Raw genomic sequence first — 20,956 nt, 5'->3', positions numbered from 1 at the left:
GTTTTTCTCCTCCATGCAATGGATCTTAGGGGTGTCTTAGATAATGTGTAGGATCTTTCATACAAGTCATCTTTTCATACAAAACTTTTTTCTTTTTTTATAATGCATTCATGTAAACCTGTGTTTTGCCTTCCAGCCAGCACCGCATTCAAAACTGCTGTCAGGGGAAAAATAATAAACGCCTCCTTAAAACATCAGCTGCAACTTCAAGATTAATTCGTATTTGCCCAATAATGCTGTGGTATAAATAGTGTTACAACTACATCAAAACACAATTCTGTTGCATACCTATGGTTGTCATCAGTATTTTTATCTTTCATAGTGATGTGAATTCTAATGATTACTTTAATAATATATTATGCAAATGAAGGGAGAAAATAAAAATCATCTCATGATATATACATCGGAATATTTTCGCCTGGATAAAAAAAAATGGTATTTCTGTACATTTAATTAAAGTGTTTAATCGGACAACCAAAAAAACCAACCAAAATAACTCAGACATTAACATTAAATCTACTCATGCTGTCTTTTAACTCATTTTTTTCCTTTTTTCCAACAGCTAACCTCAGCGAAGAACAGGGTGGACGTGGTGAACTCGAAATATCACGTCTGCAGGTGTAAAAGGCCAGACCAAACTAACCATCATGCTTTTTTTTTTTATATATAAACACATACACACAAATGTGTCTGTGTATACAGGTTCGAACCTCAGAGGGGTGTGGTACAGTGCATTCGCTGTCTGGAAAGGCAAGAGGTCAGCGTCAATGTTTAATGGACACAAAATGCTTGACTGCTTGATGAGCGAGCACACTTACCACAGCGGTGGTGTCAGCTACGCCAAAAGCAGCCCTCTGTCTCCGGCTTGTGATGTGACTGCAGTTCTCCTGTACCTTCTCCAGCAGCTGGCGGATCTGCTTGCAGTAATTGGCCACTTTGCATTCCTTCAGAAAAGCTTTCAGCTGGATGGTGGGGAAGAGAGAGGCAGAGAGAGAGAGAGAGAGAGAGAGAGAGAGAGAGAGCGAGCAAGAGAGAGAGAGAGAGAGTGAGCAAGAGAGAGAGAGAGAGAGAGCGAGAGAGAGAGCGAGAGGCATAAAGATTCGGCATGTTCACTTCATGTTTATAAATATAAAAATGTTCACTTCATGTTAAAAAAAGAAAAATAAAACCAAATAAATTACAAATAAATGCAACTGATAAAATTAACAAAACAGGATTTTTTATGATCATTATTTGGCTGCAAAGGTATGCTTCAAAAACAAATCTGATCGTAAACGCAGTCGTGTTCCAACAATAAAATGCAAGGATTAGCTGAAGTCGGCCTTTTAAAAATACCCACATGAATTATTACAGGCCAAAAGAATAAATATTCAGGGCTTGACTTTTAACAGAGCTTTGGAGGTCTGAGCTTTGGCCAAAGAACAGGATGTGGCCTATGTGTGGTGTGCGAGTGTGAGTGTGTGTCTGCGTGTGAATGAGCGAGGAGTGGCTGTGCTGCAGAAAGGAGTTGGACTGCAGCCTTCTCTTACAGTGTGTGAGGCCTGAAACTAGCTGGACTTGTGTGTAGCTGCATGTGCGGGTGTGAGAGTAGGACTATAGTCTGTGGTTAGGTGTCCCAGGCATGGCCTTCAGCGCCTCTCAAACAGGATGTGGGTCTAACAGTCGTCGTCGTCATGATAAAAAGAACCAAAAGGTAAGAAGGGGGAGGGGAGGGGAAGAATGGAAACTAGACAAACTACGATTGAAGCCTGACCGCCGCTCACTCGCTTTACAGACAGTCACTGGTGAACTGTCTGACCTGAGAGTACAGAAAGAAAAAGAATAAAAATATGCTCATAGTGTACCTGGATGATGGTGGGCAAAGCAAGCTCGGGAAAGCCGATCGTGGCAGCTTGGGTGTAAAAGTACTCAAGTATGAGGTCATAGAGCTGCTCAATCAGGCCATCCTGTAATAAACACATTCATCTCAGACATCAGGTTCAATACTTTCATACCTAGTCATAACATAGAAGTATCAATAATGTGGCCTGTACAATTCGTTCAATTATCCAGTAAGTCAGTCGTGTCACAAAAAACATGGTACGAAAAAAAAAAATCTAGTGAGTCTGCAGGTTGAAGTCTTGGGACAAGTCTGGAGAAAGGTTGAACTGGTTTAAGACGACAGGAAGGCTACAGTCGTTCAGATAACCAATCTACGTCTAAACTGAGCAGAAAATCACTTCAGAATGCACAGAATTGTGAACCTTGAAGACAACAGCAGAAGACCAGATTTGGTTCCAGTCCTATCCGCCAAGAACAGGAATCTGTTCAAACTCTACAACTCCTTGACGAAACACTGCCTGGTCTTTTCCCCGCTCATCCTCATAATAATTTACATTTTTTAGAAGCATGGAGCCAAAACATGAAGTGTCACACCATAAAGCTTGGGTTTTAGCATCATACAGACTGCAGGGTGCTCTTGAAGTCACACAGCTACAATACTATGAAAGATCAGTAAATTAAGGATAAGAGATGATGATGATTACTAGTATTAGTATTAGGCTTAGAATAGTGGCATTATCTGAGGTCTACAAGCCTACCTTTAGGTCTGTGTGGTAGCACTCTACTTTAAGGCACAAATTACCTTTTGCCTGGTTGTAATTGAAGCCACAAACAGCACATGTTACTGAGCTTCGTAATGACATTTTAACATTTTCTCGCTGGAAGCAACAAACAGTATTAGTTTTTAACACACAGGAATCATGATTTAAACAACACCAAGTACGCACAAGAGGAACCCAGTGAACTACTTCCAGGGGGATGTTATACCCATAATCATTTTTTCAGCAGTGCCCTTGTGAAAAAAGGTAGATAAAATTATTTTGCTCCAGGAATTATTCAAGTTAAACTTTTGGAGTTGTCACGTTACACTTTTTTATGCAAACCTTATAGAAGAAATTCTCAAATCAAATGATATAGTCACTGTTTTGGTGGCTGTCCCTGTTTCGAGCTGTGTGATGCACATCGTGAGCATAAAGTTACCCTCATGTGACAATACTGCTAACCTAAAATTAATTCTGAACACCAGCTGCTGTACAATTACTCAAAGCTAACTAACACTGTACAACACGACAGTTTGTAAAGGGTGTGCCTTCCAGGAAGTACAAAATTTGACTTGTTGGCACCCAGAACCTGCCACAGGGTGCAATGTTACCCTGCTCACTTTACCCAGTGAGGTTTAAACACACAGATCCCACTAATCCATAAAATGTTTGTGCCTGGGGTTGGGTGTAAAGCCTTTTTGGCCAGCCTTTCATTGTCTCTGCATGCATTCTTCCACTATGGAAAGTCCCTATGCTGGCGGTTAGGTCAAGAAGGAGGGGAGTATTTTTAGTGATGCGACCAGACTCAGGGGCTGGATCCTGCAGCTGGGCTAATAATGGGATAATCCCCACAGGTCGAGTGGCAATCCTCTTGGCAAAAACCCAGTATGTGCTGCTTTAGCTGCTGTGATGACATGTACAGGCTTTCATCAGATATGAGAGCTTCAAACAGGTATAGGAGAAGTGCAGAGAGGAAAAAAAAAAAAAAAAATCAAAAAAAAATTCTATTTCTATTTCTTAATGTGATTCAAGGGACACAAGAGTCCACCCTACTATCTCTGGTTGTAGCAGGCTTAGTTTTAAGAATTGATAAATTTTCTAAACTAATCAAAATATCACAAAAATAATAAGAAACAGACTGTGTGTGTGTGTGAGTGTGTAATGAAAGTGGTAGCATTTAAAAACAAAGAAACAGAAAACTTCTCAATATTTCAAAATTCAATATTTTAAGTGTCAATTATTTAAGGTTTGAGTGAATTAAGTGATGAATAAATAGCTCTGCTTAAATTAATGACTAATACTCAACACAATCTTTAACAAATATAAACAAATATCATGTCACTTTCAGTTATACATTTCTAAAATATTTACAAAGCAAACCAACATCAATAATATGATGTGAGGAGCAATTTAACATCTCATTACTGTAAAATCCTCAAGGTCTAATATTTATATGATTAGTCCCAGTTACAATATTACTAACAACCGATTTAATTTACAAATAAAGATTGGGAAAAGAAAAAAAAATAAATAGCACAGTAAACATGCATACACACATACATATGAAAACAGACACGCAAGGTATTGCTTATAGGATGAAACTTTGATCTCAGTCTGAAATTCATACTCATCTTTTCCTTGTCATTTATTTTGTCTGTTCATCAACATCAAGTTATACAGTATATGTCACTTACACTCGTTTCTAATGGTTGTGTTATGAAAGGTGTTTCAGCTTTATTCAGACTGCAAGGCACCGTGCTTTTTACTTTTTGTTTTTATGAAACCAGTGTTGAAGGTTTTTATGCTTCTCTCATTGAAGACCTCACCCTTGTGTTTTCTGTTGGTCACATTCACATTAAACTCAAATGGTGAAAAAACATTTCAAACCTTTAGATTACTATTCAATCTAGTAGCTTCATTCAGCTCCTTATCTAAGCAAGAAGCCTTTCAGTGAAATCCGACAATCGGTTTTTGTGTTCTTTTAAAGCTACCTCAGCAGATAGGAGTTTGAAACAGTTTTGCGCACGGTGCTGTGAAGTGCAGTGGTATCACGGAGATATTACATCCTACCCAGCAATAGAGGCCTGTGCATTCTTACATTTCTGTTTTTGGGTAAATAAACAATGTGTCGAATATAAAAGTCTTTGTTGATCTGTCATTTTTCGTATTCGACAGTACTGATTATTCAGACAGTTTGTTGCGGCACTACCAGGTGTGTCAGCATGCATAAGCTGCCCTTTAATGCAGAGAGAATGTGAGACCGCTCACCTTGAAGGCTTTCTCCTGCAGGTTGGTTTTGCTGAGTTTGAGAATCACGGCAAAGTTAATGGGTTTGACGCTCATGCGGCCTGGCTTCTTATTGAAGTCTTCCTGCTGAAGGATCTGAGAACAACATAAAATACATTCAGAAATAAATTCTGGATCCACACGAGAAGCAATAAAGCCCAAAATCACAAAAACAGCACTATGGAAACGTCTGTATATTGCAGCTTGGATTAAATGCAAATCCATGTTGGATTTATATCGACGGTGATCGACACTGACTTGAACTGAACTGCATGTTAAGTTTGTGTGTACACTCGCTACATTGCGCCATGCTGGCAAATACTGTTGTGTGCTTGTAAGTCACAGCACCTTGAGCTCCACTGTGCAATGTCCTGTGTTTTGGCTTAGGGAGCTCTGTGACTATGTAGCACCATGGTCCTGAGCATCACTTGATCATTTCACTATGTACTGCATCAGTACTATGTGGTCGAAACGAATAGATTATTTACTTTGATTTTATCCCCTCTAATAAGATACTGTGTAAATAGCTATATATATATATATATATATATATATATATATATATATATATATATATATATATATATATATATATATATAATATATATATATATATATATAAAATTTCACAGGGTTTCATATGGTACGTTTATTACTGTAAAATAAAATGTATGTTTTACGTCACATACTCAATAACAACAGTATAAGGTGCTTGACTTTAATATTTAATAAGAGTTCTATTTTTCTAAACATGGCCTTCTGGGTAAAAACCTGGTCTAGCATTGATTATAGCAGGCGGTCTATTGCTATATGCTTCGAACACAAGGATAAGAAATGTTCACAGTTTAATAAAAGTATTATTGGCCTAAACGTTCTAAACGTGTAAATATATACAATTTTTCTATAAAGCAATCCTCAACATGATTTGCACATGAATAGAATACCTACAGGTCTTTCCCACCATAGTCTGAGATCTGATCATTAAAAACTTCCCTGTGGGAAAACCTGTTCAACTGTCACTCGCAGCCTTAACTGCCATTCAGAAAGTCGGTCAAGAAAACAAACTAGTTCCCTGAACATTAGCATACTGTGGTGGGAATCAAGGCTGGGTGAAAGTTCCATTTAATCTTGAAGCAGCCGGTACTTGTTAAATTTACACAACTGCATGCCAGAAAAAGATGTGCAGAGCGCGATACACCTGTCAATTTCTCACCAACTAGGAAAGCTACCTTGTGGTTTGATCTACTGGGAAACATAGGAATATTAATGCTCAAGTGTCTTTTAAAGCATGTTTCAATCGGAGTTTTGAAAATATCCCAAATAAGAACTACGCAGTTACTGGATATATTTATAATCAACAAATACAGAATAAAAGTCTTTCCAGCTTGTGTTTGTCCAATCAAGTGATGTTCAGTATAGCAAACACAATGCAATTAGTTTCAGTTGTTCCTGCTTTGTATTTGTTTCCTTAAATGTTTCCTGGAATTACTGCTCAAGAACTAAAATCAGACTCGATTCCTCCAGGATAGATGTGAACAATGTATCCGTATAGTGTCTGAAACAGTAGCTGTGGTGGAATGGATCCAATAGACATCACCGTAATGATAGATGTAGGACACAGTAAACTCCCAACCAAAACCATCGCAAGGCGCAGCAACTCTCCCGGCCAGATCCGAGGTCGGGAATTTGCCGTCACTGATTACATAATCCCATACAGAGACATAAGCAACCCGATGAACTTAATCGATTTCCAAGACAAACCATATTAAGAAGCTTAGAATCAGGGTATCATGAGTAATTTATGAGTAAATAAGCAGCATACTCAGAGAACATGGCTATAAGTAGAGAGGAATAGAAAAAAAGAAAAAAGAAGGTAAGAAAAATGTTTATATGCAATTTCACTCAATACGTTGCATACAATGGCTTGACAAATCATTAGGTCCTGCACTAAGTAAGTATATTTCACGTTCAAACTTCAGCGGCAAGGGGTTTCAACGACTAGAAAAAAGTGACTTTTCCAAAAAAGGTTTTTATTTGGTGTGAAATGTTAAACACGATGTGTTTTACTCGCTATTGTGTCTGCAGAACAATCTGAAAAATAAGCAAAATAACATTCAGCACAAAGCGGTTATAAAACTCTTACTACCTTCACACGGTCACCTCACAGTTAAACGTAGTAGCAGATGAAGATGGCAGCCAGAAGCCGACATCTTTAGCATGTGACACGAGGTCTAAATGCCATATCCAAGGAAAAACTTTGGTTTGCTACCTGCTGACTTTAAGGTCACAAACACAAAAGCTAAATTGAAAACTTAATAATAAATAACAAGAAACTGTGTATTAAATTAAAATGTGAATTAAATAGCTAAACATATTTTAGCCTGGTCAGTTTCTGGTCAACCTAGAACATAGAAATTTGCAGCACATTAAAGCTTTTTCTTGGCTAATAAATGCATCGTTGTTTACTTCAGTGTAAGTGACGATTTCTATACATCACATTCTGTGCATTGGGAGTTTCAGAGCAAGTGTGACTACTGTTTAAAGTCTGCGAGTGTGTGAGTGAGTAAGTGTGAAAACACTGAGACAGTTGAGAGGTCTATGGGAGGTCATTCAAAAGGGGTGTGTGTGCGTGCACATGTGTTTTAGAGAGAGAGAGAGAGAGAGAGAGAGAGAGAGAGAGAGAGAGCATGCTCAGGGATGACCGGCCTGTACAAACATCGGATGTGGTGTCGGCCTGTGGGACGCAAGAGGAAGTGGTGGCACATGGTCCCAACCTGATACGCTCAGAGGCCAATAGAACAGGAAGTACCGAATGATAGAGCACTCTCTCAGTCCCGCATGCACACACACGCACACAAAAGAAAACTACAACAGAGGTGGGGAAGAAGAAAAAAAGAAAAATCACAAAGAACACAGAGGGTAATAGACCCCACAAGTTAGCACTCAAAAGGAATTAGAACAGCTCTGTGGGAAAGTGAATGAGGAAGGACAGAGATGGTGCTTCTTCTGCATTCTGCATCTCTAATAAAAGCAAGTAGCTACATCTCTTTTCACAGAGAGAGCAAAAAAAAAAAAAAAAAAAACAGGAAGTGCAGGCAGCGCATCACAAATAAACACAGGGAGCAGAAAGAGGGTCGCCTCAGGCTAAGAGGATGTGATGTGCAGAGCGCACTCGGAACTGTGCATGAACCACAGACCTTTCTGTCTCATTCTCTCTCTCACACACAAACACACGTGCACCCCTCCCCCCTGCAATGACCACCCCCCCGTCCCTCGGCCCTCTTTCTTCCGCTGGTTGCGGCTGCTGTCGCCTCCACGCTTCTATTCTCACAGCAGCTGTCACCGCAGGGGCCCATGCCAGCCTCACACACACACACACACGACGGTTTGTGACCTCCGCTCCTCCTGATAACGAAGATATCCAACATGCACAGGCGCTTGGACAAACACTTGCACGCAAACCAAACACTCCGTCCTCTCTATCTTTCATCTCTCACTACGCTGAATGGTGTCAACTGTTTAACCGGCTTTTCCACTCACCCTCTGTGTGTGCGCGTGCTTGTGTTCGCATGTGTGCGTGACGGCCTTCTTTCCATACAAAGGCCTCTCGAACATGCATACGCCCCACATACTTTAAACGGCCTTTTTTCTGGAGTTGTATACTTTTACTTTGACCTGTACAGTTAAAAATAAAGGAGCAAAAAAAAAAAAAAAAAAAAAACCCACACAAAGGAAAAGTGTTAACTACAGGTAAGCATTCAAGAACAGGACCAGCTCCAGCATCCCACTCAGTTCCTAGGGCTTTTATTAGAAGCCAGCAGGACACAGGAGCACCATGGTGACAAAAGCCACAGAGTTTACATGTTCACACATCCCATGCAAACACACACACACACGCATGCACACACATGCTGGCATCAAACAGATTGAAACTTGAGCCACGGCAGTGTGCTGGAACAGCACGGGAGTGACGCGTGAAACGGCTGAACACCTGCATGGATCAACCTAAAATAAAGTTTAATTAATGAGCCGTATAAAACGCTTACCTCCAGCAGGAAGGGCAGTACAGGCACAAAGGTCTTGGTGCTGCTGGATAGCAGGATAAGAGCTCTGACGCAATGTAACCGCAACGGGTAATACCGGGAAATGGGCACCAACCTAAACACCAAAACACACGTACACCATTAATCAGAAACAGTGGCTGTGGCGATAAGTAAACGTTTTCATACTGGCTCAGATGCAATAATACAGTAACAAAACTGCAGTCGTATCGCTTCCCTCATTTTTCACATCAGAATTATAAATGAATAGAAGGTGCAGAGAATGTTAGGCCAGAAATGTAAAACCAACTCCAGACTATGAGCCAATAAATCACTAGAGTGAACTGATGTCAGAACCTCCTTTAAAAGACAGACAACAGTGCCACCTGCTGGTGATTCTGCAGACATCGCACTTTCAGTAGAAGTGTTGTAAATAAAATAGCTTTGCAAAGAAGTTTTTTAAAACAAACAAAACCAAACAAATTTAGCCATCACAAAAATGCCCACAAAATCCCATAAACTGGGATATTCTGAGGAGCTTGTAATTTTTCACAATTGCTACAGATTTTCCACAGATTTGTTGTTTGGGCCAAGGTGTGTCATGTGACATCATTACAACATGCATTCAGCCAAAGCTCACTTCAACTTATGTGATATTACAGTAATTACTATGATAAAGTTAATACATATGTGCTTTCATTGGCAATTTCAAAGGCTAATGATATTTTACTTCTGTAGATAGTATTTAATTTCTTTAAGCAATTTCAAACAACTGTTAAATTGCACTTTGCAGCCACGGTGAGCAGAAAAGCATCACAGAACCTTAAGGTAGTTAGACTACAGCAGCAGAAGACTACAACCCCTGGCAAAAAGTATGGAATCACCCCTCTCAGAAGATGTTCATTCAAATGTTTAATTGTGTGTATACAAGTGTGTATACAAAACAAGCACATAGATGCCACAAAACAATTTCCACTCAACAATCCAAACTTCTGGCTGTATAAAACACTTAAAATAAAACAAAGATAGATAACTATAGTCAATTACAACTGTTTTTACAGATCAAACAGAGGAAAAAAAATATGGAATCGCACAAATCTGAGGAAAATGATATGGAATCACCATGCACTTTGCATTTGTAAAACAAACACCTGTATCTGATTACAACTGCTAATTAGTCTGCAGTTAATAAAGAGCGCTTGCACACATTAGTGATGTGTTGAACCAAGATGATTGACATAACTCATGGCTCCAACACGAGAGATGTCAGTTGAAACAAAGGAGAGGATTATCAAACTTCTCGAAGAAGGTAAATCTTCATGGAATGTTGCAAAAGATGTTGGTTGTTCCCAGTCAGCTGTGTCTAAAATCTGGACCAAGTACAAATCAAATGGAAAGGTTGTAAAAGGGAAGCGTACTGGTAGACCAAGAAAGACATCAAAGCACCAAGACAGAAAACTTAAAGCAATATGCCTTGAAAACAGAAAATGCACAACAAAACAAATGAGGAACAAATGGGCAGAAAGTGGAGTCAATGTTGTCTGTGACCGAACTGTAAGAAATCACCTAAAATAAATGGTATTTACATCCAGAAAAGCCAAACGAAAACCATCAACATCTAAACAGAAAAAAAACAAGGTTTCAGTGGGCTAAAGAAAGATAATCTTGGACTGTGGATGACTGGATGAGAGTTATATTCAGTGATGAATCACGAATCTGCATTGGGCAGGGTGATGCTGGAACTTTTGTTTGGTGCCGTTCCAATGAAATTTATAAAGACAACTGCCTGAAGAAAACATGCAAATTTCCACAATCAAAAATGATATGGGGTTGTATGTCAGGTAAAGGTATGGGAGAGATGACGGTCATTACATCTTCTATAAATGCACAAGTTTATGTTGAGATTTTGGACACTTTTCTTATTCCATCAATTGAAAGGATGTTTGGTGATGGTAGCATCATTTTTCAGGATGATAATGCATCGTGCCATAGGGCAAAATCTGTGAAAACATTCCTACAGTAATGTCAATGGCATGGCCTGCAAATAGTACGGACCTCAATCCAATTGAAAATCTGTGGTGGAAATTAAAGAAAATGGTCCACGACAAGTCTCCAACCTGCAAAGCTGATCTGGCAACTGCAATAAGACAAAGCTGGAGACATGGATGAAGTATACTGTTTGTCATTAGTTAAATCCATGCCTCAGAGAATTCAAGCTGTTATAAAAGCCAGAGGTGGTGCAACAAAGTACTAGTAGTGTTTTTATTTGGTGATTCCATATAATTTTCCTCAGATTTGAGTGATTCCATATCTTTTCCCTCTGTTTGATCTGTAAAAACAGTTGTAATTGACTATAGTTATCTTTCTTTGTTTTTTTAAGTGTTTTATACAGCCAGAAGTTTGGACTGTTGAGTGATAATTGTTTTGTGGCATATATGTGCTTGTGCTTTTTTCTACACAATTAAACATTTGAATGAACATCTTCTGAGAGGGGTGATTCCATACTTTTTGCCAGGGGTTGTACATGGGGTTCGACTTCGGTCAGTCAAGACTTTCAGCTTCACGAAACTCTACAGGCTGGAAAAAGATATGGTGTCATTCTTCCGGTTTTCAACTTTCCTGTTTCTGTGAGTCGAGTGTCCACAGCAGCCTTAGGGAAAAAATGAATAGCGAATCAATTCAGAATAGCGAGCTTACTTGATGCAGCCGACGATGACCTGAGACAGGGGGTAGATTAGGGGCTCGAGCACCTCGCTGGGGTAGATTGTGCTCAACACTCGACACCACAGATGCAGGCAGTGTATGTACTGCCAGTTATAAACAGACTGGTACGTCTCCTACACACAGACAGATGCACAGACAGAGAGAGATCATTACAAATAAATACTTAAATGGCTCCTGAGCATAATTCAAAATACTGACTGAAGTTGATGCTAAGGCTGATTACCTTCTTCTTCATGTTCATGGCATTGCGGAGGTGAATGGCGAGCTGCCGGATATAGATAAAGCCGTGCTGGTAAGAGACTTGTGTGTCCAGAGAGTACATCTCAGCCATTGTACGTTGCATAAAGCTTATAAAAGGAAGCGCATTGGGCGAGGTGAACTTACAGTTCTGGACATAAGCGATGTACATTTGCTGCAAAGAAAGAAATTACATGTGCTTGTTACATTTAGAACCAGATGGATTAGGCTTAGAAGTTCCAGACACAATGTAGGTGGAGAAAAAAACAAAGCTAATACCATAAGCTAAAATCACTTAGTTAATTTTCATGAATATTAAATATATTGGCAAATTTTGCTTTCACACATCTGACTGATTAAAGGTTTATATTAACGAACTTGTTCTAATATGTTAGATTTCTGTAGTAAATATTCTGTAGTACCAGTGAATTCACAGAGATCTGAATAGTGCACATACTGCTATATTAAAGCTTAATGAACTTTATTTTTATTTATTTTTTAAAAACACTCCAGTTGAGGTAAAGCCACAAATTATATTTAAACACAAAACACAGGAGATCTAAATAAATGATTTGCAAATATTTGTGATCTGGATAACATTCGTATGCTTTGTCTATAAACCAGTGGTATCTGCAAATTTTGTGTGTAGGTTCTCTAAAACAGGAACAACTCTGACCACTAGTTTAATCAGCTGACCTTAGGTTTAAATAAACGTTCAGGTGTAGCTCCTGCTTGGCTGGAATAAAAACATGCACCCACACTTGCAAAATACTAAAGAAGGACAAGTTTACATGGGACAGCTTGTTTACAGCGGAGTTTAATGAATGATTCCGATTCCATTTGCCTTTCATGCTGAGACAATTCCTGTGAAAACAGTTCCTGTGAAAAACTGGTAATGTTGAAGCTGTCACGTAGACCAGGAAGCATTGCCAAAACTGTGGGCACCTGTAGGAGGTGGTGCGAGTTTAGTTACACTGGATCGTGATTCCTTTAAATGTGAACGAAACTCTTAAGCCACGTTCACACAGCAAGTCTTAATGCTCAATTCGGATATTTTGCTCAGATCTGATTTTTTTTGTTTGGCTGTTCACATTACCTTTTAAAATGTGGCCTATATCAGATACCAGTGTGAACTGTTTGCTGTTTCAAACTGACCCGCATGCGCAAACGAACAATAACAATGACATCACACGCAGCACGCCGTTGCGCTAAAAAGTTGGCGAGGTTATGGAGGAAGTGTTGTATCATCTGATGCAAGCAAACATATCATGTAATGCTATAATGTGATGTATTCAATGCAAACATTATGAGCTGGTTCACGTAACCACTTTATATAACACTCTTAACACACACGTTACCAGTCATGTTTGTCACGTTTTCGCCGGCGCAAAAAAAAAATAAAAAAATTAAAAAATAAAATAAAATAAAAAAGGTTTCGCCGGCGAAAACTTTTTTTCTTTTTGCGCCGGCGAAACCTTTTTTTTTTTTTGCGCATAATTGTGACGAATGTCGATGTAGATTGACTTAAAAGTCGCATCAAATCCACCTTGGCTGTTCACACTGCGGCCACATTGGAAAAAAATCAGATTTGGGTCTGATTCAGGACCACATATGGAAGTGGCCCTGATCCGAGTTGAAAAAATCAGATCTGGGCCAGATTTGAGTGTTCACACTGCTCCTGAAGAAGTCTGACCTGGTCACTTGACCCCAAAAAAATCGGATTTGGGCCACTTTTACCTGCAGTGTGAACGTGGCCATACTCTGGTCTGCACTTTTTCAGGAAGTAAACTGTACATTACAGTACATTTGGCTAATGAAAGCTAATCGAAAGTTTGTTCGGGAAATAAACCTATCTGCTAAAAAAAACTTCAACTACAGTGGCAACCTTAAAATGAAACCGCTAAAGTTATGTATCATACGTTAGCCAAGTTAACTTAGTTGTAAGAAGATGAGGATGGCAATGATAAAGGAGCAAAAACACAGAAAATAAATGCGAGCTCTTACACCAAGACAACTGCACTCTATCGATCGCTACAAGGTGGAAGCCCAAAATATCGTACCACACACTAAGCTATGATTACCTGTCGCGCAAAATGTAAAATATTTCTGACACTTTTGTCGTATGCCTATCGTCCTTTGTAAGATTCTTAAGTCGGCGAGTACCTGTAGCTCAAGAGAGGGCTAGAATCACACTGTTATTCCTCAAATTATTGATTAAAAAACCATTTTGTCTATTTAAAAGAAAGTCAAAAACTCATGTTCTTTTCTAATGCCCAGCTATCATTAATGACATGTAAAGAAATAATTAGGAACCTTGGAAAAGAATGTTCTGACTGCTGCTTGTCACTATATGCTTGTTGTACGTGTTGTTGCTCCAGTGTTGAAGGCTTGGATGAGGGGCAGGTTTACCTTAAGGACGGGGTTTAGGAACATGCTCTGTTTCTGACGGCAGATCTTGTTGATGGCCAGAAATGCCAGCACTCGCACTGTCTCCTCTCCTGTGCTCCACTGTTTTATCAGTTGCTACAAAGAGAAACAGAGGAGAAAATGATGTGTTCTTGTGTGTGCAATAATAATAAGTATTCTTACAGTTTTACTAAGATCATTATAATATTTAAATAAAGACACATTGTCATTTTTTTACTTTTCTTGTTATGAGAGCGAAGACATTAACTTCTTAATTTGGTTAGCAGCACAGACAAAAGGTAGGCCAAGATTCATCAAAAGAACGAGGTTTTATTTCTTTACACCAAGTTAAGATTCATATGGATTTGGGCCTAGATGTGTCTGATGTCATCACAAAGCTCAGTCAGCCAAAGCCCTCTTCTTTTCACATGCACCAAAGACCAATATTGCCATCCTTGAAATTAATGACATACTGTATATAGTAGTAAAATCCTGTTCTTGCAGTTTCACCAATTCAAGGTTTTCCACAAAAAATCCAAATCAAGGTTTTCCTAAAATCTCTGAGGGACTATTAGGTGGTAGCTTAGTGGGTAAGGCATGAACGCTAATCAGAAGGTTGTGAGTTCAAATCGTCTAAGTTGTATAAAAATTTTATACAAAATGTATGTCGCTCTGGAAAAAGGTGTCTACCAAATGCTGTAAATGTAACGCAAGGGTTTCTGGGTAACAATTCTGTAAGACTGAGCAAATCAATGGAGCTTTCAGTGATTTGTTTACTTCTACTGCATGCATACATACACCAACATTTCAATTTTATAACCATAAGGATAAAAAAATCCTGCACTCTCACCTTCAGAAGGTGGCGGGACTGTTTAGGCACACACAGGAAGTAGGGCACCATCTGATTTGCATGGCGGAGAACAGCAGTGATGACTGTGGACTGGGTGAGACTGGAGAGCAGCTGAGAAAAGTCAGAAATTCAGTCCACATAACTGCAACCGTGTGACAAGATAAACTTAAATAAAAAAAAAAACACACACAAATAAACCATACCTGAACAAGTCCACTCAAGTACATTTTGATATCAAGCTGATTCTTCTGCCACCTGGGACTTGACGTGGGCATTATTAATCTGGCAAAAAATATATACATACAGAAATCAGGTGATTTTGTTAAGAATAATAAACACTAAAAAATAGAACCGTGATTAAAAAAAAATTGTGCATGAACGTGTATTTACTTTTTTTTATCTTTTTCCGGAGCTTTGAAATTTAGCAGTTTGTTCAAAGCACCATACATGTCCTTTAGGCAGAACAGGATCAGCGCATTGAATACTGGGTGAAAGAAAACAAGCATTTCAGTCTACATATGACTTACAACTTAACACATAATGCATTTCATTAAAGGGGGGAATTTACCTGAACTGTCATCCACAGTGTAGCGACACTCTATTTCCTTGTCGCCTTTTGTAGTTGCCACTGCAGCTTTGAACGCCTGTGTGATGTCCCGGATCAACGGGGCAGTAGCTTCTTTCTGCAATACCAACAATAATAACTATAAAAACAGCCAAAAAGTAGGATGTGACATTTATTAATATGTTTTATAAAATGTGACTGTTGGCATGGCGATTTGGACCTGGATACTGGTTAAGTATAAGTGGTTACTGGAGAAACATGAATGTAATCAATAATAAAACTTGCTGTGGTAAAAAAAAAAAAAAAAAAAACAATACACTTTGGGACGTGATGCTACAGGGTAAATCTTTTATAATAATTTTCTTGGTAAAAATCTATTCATTTCAAGGTGATAACATTAAATCCACTTTACAACTGGTCTGTTCTGTTGAAGGTTTTTTGCCCCTACAACAGCATGGTACTCCTTGCACCATGGTTCATACAGACGCTTCATAATTGCTTTTCAAGGACTACACAAGACAGTACAACATATTATTTTTTTTTTAATATATAAATCCAATCGATAAATATACTAATAAAAATTCACAATGGACAAGAAGCTAATTCCGATATGCCGTCGCTTCCAGCCATGCTAGATTAAATTTGCATTTCGTAGACATTGTTTTGTCTTCAGCATAACATTGTTATGTCTGCAGTTGAGTCACAGGAGCGGTTTGTTTAAATAAATGAAAAAGGAGGGAGAGAAGCTGCAGAGGTGTTATATGTAGAGTAAAAGGACTGCATTTGTGTTCTATCAAAGATATTCAATGGTTTTATATCTTCTACACTTCTTGAGCACCATTAGATTAAAATAAATATATTTTAAAAGTTTTCCAGTGCTTCAAAAAAATTCCAAATTGCCAAATTCAATAATAATAATAATAATAATAATAATAATAATAATAACCTTTACTTTCTATAGTGCCTTTGAAAGTACATCTCAAAGCACTTTACAAAAACAAATAAAACAACAAAAATACACCACATAATATAAAGATTAAAATTAAAGCAACAACAACAGACAATAAAATAAGCATATTTTATACATTTTATAAAATTGTAAAATTACAATTGGTCAATTAAAAGCTACCCTAAAAAATTGAGTTTTAAGCTGAGATTTAAAAATGGCAAGAGATTTTGCTTGCCTTATCTCAGTTGGTAAAGAATTCCAAAGTTTTGGTGAAGAGAAATCCCTATCTCCCATTGATCGTAAACGAGTTAATGGAACAGTTAAAAGACCAGTTTCAGAAGAACGAAGGTCGCGAGATGGAATATAAGGAATTAAAAGCTCAGTCAGATATTGAGGAGCCAACTCATGTAAGGCCTTGTAGGTAAGCATCAAAATCTTAAAATCAACCCTAAACCTAAGGGGGAACCAGTGCAAGGACTCCAAAACGGGAGTAATATGCTCTCTTAACTTTGTTCTAGTTAGAATTCTAGCAGTCGAATTTTGCACTACCTGCAATTTGTTTAAGGTACCGTTTGACACCCCGGCCAACAAGGCATTACAGTAATCGATACGGGAAAACACAGAAGTGTTGTTCAGTCTCTCAGCAACAGAAATCGACAGCATTGGACGTAATCTGGCAATATTTCTGAGATGGAAGAAAGAGGTTTTAACAGTATTTTGGATATGTGGCTCAAACGTTTAATTGGCATCAAATATTACCCCTAGACTCAAGTGCTTCAAACACCGTGAACAAACCCTGTTACATGACAAACTAAGCTTGAAGCTTGAAATAAATACAGCAATCAGTAGAAGTTTAATGTCCAATATATGTTTAAAAAGGCACCGACTCAATTCGACAAATTATAGACTGCACAGATTTATCAGACTTGCAAAATCACACATCCTTGTACAAATACTTTGTGTTTTTATTTTGTGAACATCGGTGTAAAGTAGCAGTCACATTATATCAGCTCCACATCCTCATATTCAGCATTTATTAGTCGAATGAGATTAATATACATAATATAGCTAAATAAAGCCTATGTGTGTGTTTGGGTTCTAGAAGAAGATTGTCTACTGCTTTCAAGTTTATTATTTACTAGACTTGCTAGAAACTACTAACCTGCTGTTTAGCAGGCTTAAATATAAACCACTCTGAAACTGATGGCACAAACTGCACAGGTTGTGTAACTTCTTTCAAAATGCTGTTATTACTGGTGTTAACTGATGATCTAGAGAATAAAAGAGGGAAAAGAGCCACTCTAAACAACTAGCATGTTAATCTGTGTTACTAAATCTTGACTGATCAATTTTATAATGAAATTTCACAGTAACAGTCCAGTCCTTATCAGCATATACATCACTGATTAGCCAGGCTTAAAAAAATGTGGGTGAGAAAAGAAACCAGACTGTAACTGTTCAAATTTCTCTCCATTTAAATGTCATTGAAACAGTACAAGCAATGTTACACTGTCACGCAATAGTGTTAATTTCGTCATTCCTATTTTTAATTTAGTCTTAGTCTTGTGCCAAATGTCCTTGTTAGTTTTAGTCATATTTAGTCATTCACATATCTTTTTTTGTTAGTCAAGTTTTAGTCGACTAAAAGTCTTTTAATTTTAGTCTAGTTTTAGTCAAAAGATTGAAGTCTTTTTTAAAAAAACACATTACTGAGATTATTACTGATAAACATTTCAGTAAAAAAAAGTGTTTCACATATGTTTCACTTGAACTTGACTGCACATCACATTTTTTACTTTATTGATACTGCATTTAATCGTAATGCAAAGACCGGTCATCGGGACATAAGCTGTAAAAGAGCCTGCGCAGCAACAGGAAATATAATTTAACACAATAAGCCTGCTTAGACGGTGGACTTGCGCTCAGGACTTTTTTTTTTTTTGAGCAGCGTGTGGACGAATTCTTTCTACGCACACACTAAACAGCGCGAAGCCGCAAACTCGTTCTGAATATTTTAAAGGCGTAACAGCTGATGACAAAGCAGAGACAATTGTAGACGAAAAGACATTTTATCTTAGTTTTTATTTTATACAAAACATTTTCGTCTCGTCTTTTTTCGTCAACAATAATGCATGTTAATTTAGTCTTAGTTTTTGTACAGTGGTGCAGTCTTGTCATCGTCTCGTCTTGAAAAAAAAAGGTTGTTGAAAGGTTGTTGTCGTCTGACGAAATTAACACTATCACACAACCATTAACATCTCACAGCAATAAGAAAACTAGAGCACTTGAGGGACATGCGAAAGGTTTTAATATTAACTCTGAAAATGTGAAAAGAGGAGGCATTGAGTCTCCTCAATTGTAACATGAAATGCATGATATGATAATGAAGCCACATTTGTGAAGAAAATTCAACTGCATTAGCATAAAGACAAATATTACCTTAAGTGCCTTTTTCCAATTCTCAATCATCTTAACTGTGACTTTTGTTGTATTTTTTGCACTTTTTTCCTTCTTCTCATCATTCTCATCCACCTCCTCATCTGAGCTGGCAACCTGAAATCACAGAAAGGTAATCAGTTAAAATTAGTTTTTCACTGTTACTTATCATCATTGGAAAATGACAAACACAGTTCTCAGATTCACAAATGTGCAGACACCCTATGGTTATTGTATTATTATTATTATTAGTCTGTCCTAAAATCTTGATGTGCACACTGAACTACACATCTTAGAGGCTTGAATCTTTTGGGAGTTTGGTACTCCTCCAAAACAAATTAACGTTCTTTTTCATGTATTTATATCCCTTCAATGAGTTGGCATACTGACACCAAATTTGGTGCGTTTCATCATAACCATGAAGGTACGTGAGCAGTTTCAGAAAAGCACCACCCACTGGTCACAAAATAAAACTTTTTTTTCATAATTTCTGTATAATTTGGCCTAAAATCATGAATTGAATGATACCCATTTTTCTAATGTTGGCCATTTTGAATTGTGTGTTAAGATGCATTATTGTTACAAAACTCGTTAAGTGTCAGTGTCTTGTTCCATCTCCAATACAAGTGTTTACACGTTTGCTAAATACATAAACTCTTTCTATTTCATTTAAAGTTCTGGAAACTTTCCAATAATTGCTGCTGGCAGCTATATTATATATTGTATATGAACTTTGTATTACAGATTGGTGGCATTGCCATTTTATTTCTTCACTAGAATCAAATGTTTGCTGTAGCATTTCAGAATTGTTGCCTTTTCCTCCTGATGGAACTGGTGTAACTCAGTCATGCATAATATAGTTAGGATCTACTTACTGATGTTCCTTTTCCAGGAAGGGGGATTTAATTAAATTTATAATTACATTACACCCATATCAGACTGTTTAAAGAGAATCAACTTTGGCATGTATACATCTGACCCACAAGACATCTTATATGATGAATTAATTCTGAAATCTATTTGTTTGTAATTGATAGTTTAGTGAAGTGTTTTTGGGGTGAACAAAGTAGATGACCAAACTGACTTGCCAAAAGAAATATATGGCAGCATTAAACTTGTGGAGTTGAGATTAAATATTTAGTATATTTAATATCGGTATATGAAGTACATACCTCCAGTTGAGATGGGAGCGTATGGTATTTCTCTTCCTCCTCATCGTCTGAACTATCTGCGTCATCAAAATTCAGCAGATTGTGGTCATTGTCCTTCAGAAACTTGTAGAACTCTGGATCTTGGTCCTTAAGCCTTGACAGCTGGTCTTTGTGTTGAGATGCTTTGCCCTTCTTTGTGAGACTCCTTTATTATATTTAAAAAAAAAAAGTTTGAATTGTGGCATAGCAAAGTGATTCATATTAAAGAAATCCAGATCAATCACACGATAAATGAACACTGCATTGAATCAATAAATACAGCAATGTCACATTAAAATTTCAAATAAAAAGTATAGTTCTAATTTTGTGAGATTTCTAGAGACGCACAGCTAATAAAGCAGCAATGCACAATTGCGATATTGCTTTTAAACAAATACAAGAAATGAATATTGACCAAGTGACATTTCACTTGTTTCACAAGTTAAACAACAAGTTGCCACTTGTTTCACATTTCACAAGTTACCAAAAGTTTTTTTTAATTTTGTCATAACAATTTGGCTACCTAAATCACATTGATTTGTGCATTTCTGTTAAAGATGCTTATGACCGAAATGCCATCCCTGCTTCCAGGTTTTCATATTTTAAGTTACAATTCAGTAAGTGCCCCTTGCCATGTCTGCTGATTACATCACTAACTCTACTAGGAAGAGTAATTTTATGTGGCGAATAC

At 37.7% G+C, this 20,956-nt stretch overlaps 1 protein-coding gene across 1 annotated transcript in view; it reads right to left on the bottom strand.

Moving 5' to 3' along the window:
- noc2l (NOC2-like nucleolar associated transcriptional repressor) overlaps nucleotides 1-20,956 on the bottom strand; it is a 36,635-nt gene that overhangs the window by 14,372 nt on the left and 1,307 nt on the right. The window contains exons 3-15 of the mRNA XM_060893530.1: nucleotides 20,248-20,431; nucleotides 19,079-19,192; nucleotides 15,694-15,808; nucleotides 15,516-15,609; nucleotides 15,329-15,407; nucleotides 15,126-15,236; nucleotides 14,279-14,392; nucleotides 11,856-12,044; nucleotides 11,606-11,745; nucleotides 8,915-9,026; nucleotides 4,851-4,964; nucleotides 1,845-1,946; nucleotides 819-962 (exon numbers count right to left, since the gene is read on the bottom strand). Of these exons, the coding sequence (XP_060749513.1) occupies nucleotides 819-962; nucleotides 1,845-1,946; nucleotides 4,851-4,964; nucleotides 8,915-9,026; nucleotides 11,606-11,745; nucleotides 11,856-12,044; nucleotides 14,279-14,392; nucleotides 15,126-15,236; nucleotides 15,329-15,407; nucleotides 15,516-15,609; nucleotides 15,694-15,808; nucleotides 19,079-19,192; nucleotides 20,248-20,431 (1,612 nt within the window). The remainder of the gene's footprint in view (nucleotides 1-818; nucleotides 963-1,844; nucleotides 1,947-4,850; nucleotides 4,965-8,914; nucleotides 9,027-11,605; nucleotides 11,746-11,855; nucleotides 12,045-14,278; nucleotides 14,393-15,125; nucleotides 15,237-15,328; nucleotides 15,408-15,515; nucleotides 15,610-15,693; nucleotides 15,809-19,078; nucleotides 19,193-20,247; nucleotides 20,432-20,956) is intronic.

Source organism: Tachysurus vachellii, chromosome 19 (assembly GCF_030014155.1).
Source record: "Tachysurus vachellii isolate PV-2020 chromosome 19, HZAU_Pvac_v1, whole genome shotgun sequence".
NCBI classification, from domain to species: Eukaryota; Metazoa; Chordata; class Actinopteri; order Siluriformes; family Bagridae; genus Tachysurus; species Tachysurus vachellii.
The sequence above is the reverse complement of the archived record's forward strand: the minus strand, read 5'-3'. Positions and strand labels throughout refer to the sequence as shown.